Genomic DNA, 4,737 nt, shown 5'->3' with positions numbered 1-4,737 from the left:
TCAATTGTCTTATTTGCAAATCAGGGCTATACTTCTATTGGTCAGAAAACTTAGCCAAGTGACTAATGTATTCCATATGAACTTCTTCATTGGTAAACTTGGAATGATAACTGAACACAAGGATGCTAATCCAGCATACTCAGTAGTTACCTGTAAGGCATTCCTGCTTGTCTATGAGAAGAACTACATAGTGTTTGACCATTTATTATCAATGCATTATAGTACTTTATTATGAAAAAATGTGTTTTCTATAAAATAAGGAACACTTCACAAAAAACACCTACATGTTATATGCACCTAGGTACAGAACTACAAAATAAAATTTAAAAATGGCAAAATCAGAAGAATGTTAATCCATAAAGACAGTAGACTACTTCTATGGCTCTACCACCAAATCTGTTTAAAAGAAAATAATTTGTACATACCATTAAAATAGACTACATTGATGTGCATACATCCTATATAAACATGGTAGAGAATATATATTACAATCAAAGAACTCTGGATATCATTTGACAGATAGGTTTATCAGTTAGATATAGCATTTAGCCTGAACTGATGTCATTTCAAAAACAAACAACAAATCATGTTGTTCATGGGTTTTGGAGGAAACTAAATCATTGTTACTGCTCCCTTGTTTATGTCATCATGATCAAGAAAAAACAAAACATTTCATATTCCAGATGTTTCAGCTAGTTGTAAAGAGAAAGTGTGAGAAGAGAAAATGAGTGAAAAGTCAGGCTTTCCTTTCAGCCTCCAAATTTCATAGCACCAGTGTTTAGCCTTCAAGAAATCCTGATATATTATTATAATACTCCTTAAATATTTAGAAAAAGTATTTACTTGGTTGTTGGGCTGACATTTGTGCTGATGTTAGAGGATAACATCTAGAAATCCATTCTCTCCTTTCACTGTCTGGGTTATAGGAACTAAACTGAGGTAATCAGGATTTGTGGCAAAAATCTTCACCCACTGTCGGCTTTAAGTAGGACAAAATAGAGACTGGGTACTTACAGGAGTGAAAGAATAAAATGGATAAATATCATACTCTGATACAGATACTATGTCAGCCAGACAGGCTGGCATCAAATTCAAAATCCAACTTGTCAGTCTCCTAAGAACTATGAATACTATTGTGTGCTATCTTTCCCAACTGTTCAGAAGATAAGCTACAAGTACACTGCACTGACAATTTGGAAATGTTAAGGGATGTTTAGGTGGGGTGTACAGTGAGGTCATGCACATAAACATACATGTTTGTAGAACAAAATTGAAAATTAATAATCTGGAAACTGAACCTACAGATACTACCTACTGACAAAGATAACTCCACACTCATCCATTTCATTTTCAGTATAAATTATTACACAAATTACTCAGTAGAGAGCTGATGCTAAAGGACCCTGACATGTATTACTTCAGTTTCCTAAGGTGTGACTCTTAATTATACACTTAGAAGAAATCACTACAAACTATTTCCTCCATCAGAGGATGCCTTGAAGGCTTGCCAATGACTTTGAGCTCAAGGGGCCTTTTCAGAAACCATTCTCATTCCTCTTCAAGAGAGGAAAATAGTCAAAGGTTTCCCATGACCACTGAAGAGCACCTCATTAGTTGAGGTCAGTAATGTGAATACTTTGTTGTACAGTTTTCTGAATTTCTTGTATTCCTCTGTTGTGGGACTACCCACCAGAAAGACTGAAAAGATTGGGATTACCAGAGGCCATTGACACATGCTCATCATTCTTCTGAAAAGATTTCCCGAGCACCTCATCTTTGGGGCATATAACAAAAAGTGAACTAATAAACTCTGTCACATAGATATTTTTGAAGAGATTTAACAATTAACTGCATGTCATTTCATACTTATGAAAACAATGAAGATATAGTGAACCTAATTTATTAATTTCATTGCAAGTTTCTCAAATGGTATGTAGAGAGCTGTCTGCTGGCCTCAGTACTTCTGTAGTTTTCTCCCACACAGTATCCAGGTTGGTCTGTGACTGAGAGTATAACGGGGAAGAAGGGAAACAATGTTCTGGAGCCAAGGTAATAAGCGATGCTTCTTTTTTAATTGGCTCTCTTGGAACACTTACTTGGGGGTGGGGAGTTGTTCTTTTGCCATATTGTAAAGATACATAATCACACAGAGAGGTCTACATGGTGAGGCACTGAAGGTTTCCTGTGAAATAAATAACAAGTGAAAAATCACTAGGCATGTGTGTGAGACATCCTAGAAGTGGTTACTTCAATAAGTTTAGAAGACTGCCATTCTAGTTTATGTCTTGAATGCAAGCTTATTAGAATTCCTGAGAAATCACTACAGAACTAAGGTGCCTTCACATTCCCGACCTACAAAATGTGAGGTATATGTCTGAAGCCATAAAATTAGGGAGAATGGATATATAGAGCAATAGATAATATGTACACCTGATGCAAATTCTCTCAAATAATCTTAAGATCAACAAAGCTTTTGCAAAAGAATTCACCTGGGAATTTCTCACCACAATTCATATCCACCTATTATGTACTCTTTTGTGCACAGAGAGGTAGGAGTTACTGGTGAAATATTTTCCACAATGGTCACATCCATTGGAAGTTTGTCCAGTATGAGTCATTAAGTGCTTCTTCACGGCTGAGAGATTATTAAAAGCTTTTCCACAGTGACTGCATTCATATGGTTTCTCTCCAGTATGTATTCTCTTGTGTACAGTTAGAGAAAAACTACTGCTGAAGGATTTCCCACATTCATTACATTCATAGGGCTTCTCTCCAGTGTGAGTTCTTAAGTGTTGGGTTAGATATGAGCTCTTCCTGAAGGTTTTCCCATAGTCCTGGCACTCAAATGGTTTTTCTCCAGTATGAATGCTATTATGTCCAGTGAGTGAGGACCTTGTACTGAAGGCCTTTCCACACTGAGTACATTCATGGTGATTTTCTCCCCCTGTGTGAATTCTTCTGTGGCTTTTGAGGTTACAACTGGTACGAAAGACATGAAAACACTGGTTGCACTCATAGGGCTTTTCCCCAGTGTGAATTCTTACATGAAGTCTGAGGGATGAGGGATCATTAAATGCTTTCCCACAGTGGTTGCATTCAAAAGGTTTTTCCCCATTGTGGATTCTTCTGTGAACACTAAGATAAGATTTGCTTCGGAAGGATTTTCCACACTGAGTACAGTCATATGGTTTTTCTCCAGTATGAATTCTCTTGTGCTGAGTAAGGTTAGATTTTGTGCTGAAGACCTTAAAACATTGATTGCATTTATTGACTTTCTTTCCCTGATGAACTCTTTCCTGTAAGTTATGAGATAAATGGTAAGTATAATTTATAATAATATTATTATTATACCATGCTATAATAAGATTCCCTCTCCCACAAAAATCTATGGCATAATAAACAGTTTGGCTCTTTTCGGAGTTTATATATGACTTCTGCTTAGTCTGAGCTTGTTCAAAGACATAGACAAATGGCTATAAATCCTTATACTAAAAACAAATTCTGATAAATTTAGGAACACTTATGTGTTTAACCAGATTCATCCTTAATGAAATGCAAACTTGTGGGAATTCTCAGTCAAGAGATATATTTAAAGTTGGCTGAATCTTTTCTCTAAAAACATAGTTTCACAGTATTTTCCCAGAGGCATCATTTCCACTGACAGCACATGTAATATTTCCCTGCAATTTAAAAGAATAAAAAACAAAAAACAAACAAACAAACAAACAAACAAAATCAAGGAAAATGTACTTGCTGTCTCCTAAGAGTCAGGGGCTTATGCGATGGAACCTGATGTGTAGGATAATCCAGAGGGAACCTGGAGTAAATAAATGAATTGATATGGAAACACAAAGCTGGGCTTTTGGTTTGTGTGGAATGAGCTAGGAAAATATCTTAGCAGTTCTTCTCTAGAATCTTTATTCCTACTGGAGAGCTGAGCTGTATTGAGGTCTCTAAAGATCGAACAAAGCTCTTCAAGAATTTTTTTCAATGTGATTTTTGTTTTGGCTGGAAAATCCATGGACATTAAAGAGTTTTTTTTTCCATAGCTCTTTTACAGTTTTTTTTCTAACAGGATTTCTGTTCAGAAATCCTAAGAATTATTTAGCAAAAAGATACAGCTCCTTTACAATATTTTCTAGAAGCGATCCAGAGATGGCTGTCTGAAGAGTGAAGACAGCTCTTTTTAGAATGTGTTTTGGCTTTCCTTATTTTATCACAAAATCCAAGAATTACTTTTAGAATTTTTGTAACCGTGATTTTGACTTGGTCAGAATACTCAAGCATTTTTTTATAGCATTTTTTCTTACTTTGGGCAGAAAGCCCATGAGCTATCCAGAAAGCTGGATAGCTGAATTTTTACCAGCAGAGAGAGTTGTCTCAAGCAAAAGGCTAGCTATCTCAAACAGAGAAACAGAGAATTTTTAGTATAGCAAGAAAAAGCTGTCTATAGCAGAGCAGAACACACACACACACACACACACACACACACACAGAGAGAGAGAGAGAGAGAGAGATACACAGAGAGATAGAGATAAAAGAGATATGTAGAGATAGATAGATAGATAGATAGATAGATAGATAGATAGATAGATAGATGATACATTTCAGCAGAATCAGCTTGGACCCATGGTTTGTCTTTGAGTCTTTTGTTTTTGACAAGTCTATCCCCCCTCCAAGCTAAAGCTGGTCTTTGGCAGACACCCGAATGAAGTCTGAGTAAATGGGGTCAGGTCT

General features: G+C 36.2%; 1 protein-coding gene across 1 annotated transcript; it reads right to left on the bottom strand.

The window, feature by feature from the left end:
* Positions 1 to 2,510: 2,510 nt before the first annotated feature.
* Positions 2,511 to 3,296, bottom strand: LOC114633445 (zinc finger protein 558; the record flags this gene model as incomplete). The annotated part of the gene is made up of 1 exon (XM_028782015.1): positions 2,511 to 3,296. A coding segment is annotated over one exon (786 nt), but the record flags the coding sequence as incomplete, so codon positions are not given.
* Between the last annotated feature and the right edge of the window lie 1,441 nt (positions 3,297 to 4,737).

This window comes from Grammomys surdaster, unplaced genomic scaffold (genome assembly GCF_004785775.1).
Source record: "Grammomys surdaster isolate TR1022 unplaced genomic scaffold, NIH_TR_1.0 660, whole genome shotgun sequence".
Lineage (NCBI taxonomy): Eukaryota > Metazoa > Chordata > Mammalia > Rodentia > Muridae > Grammomys > Grammomys surdaster.
Note: the sequence above shows the minus strand (reverse complement) of the source record. Positions and strands in the feature narration are given on the sequence as shown.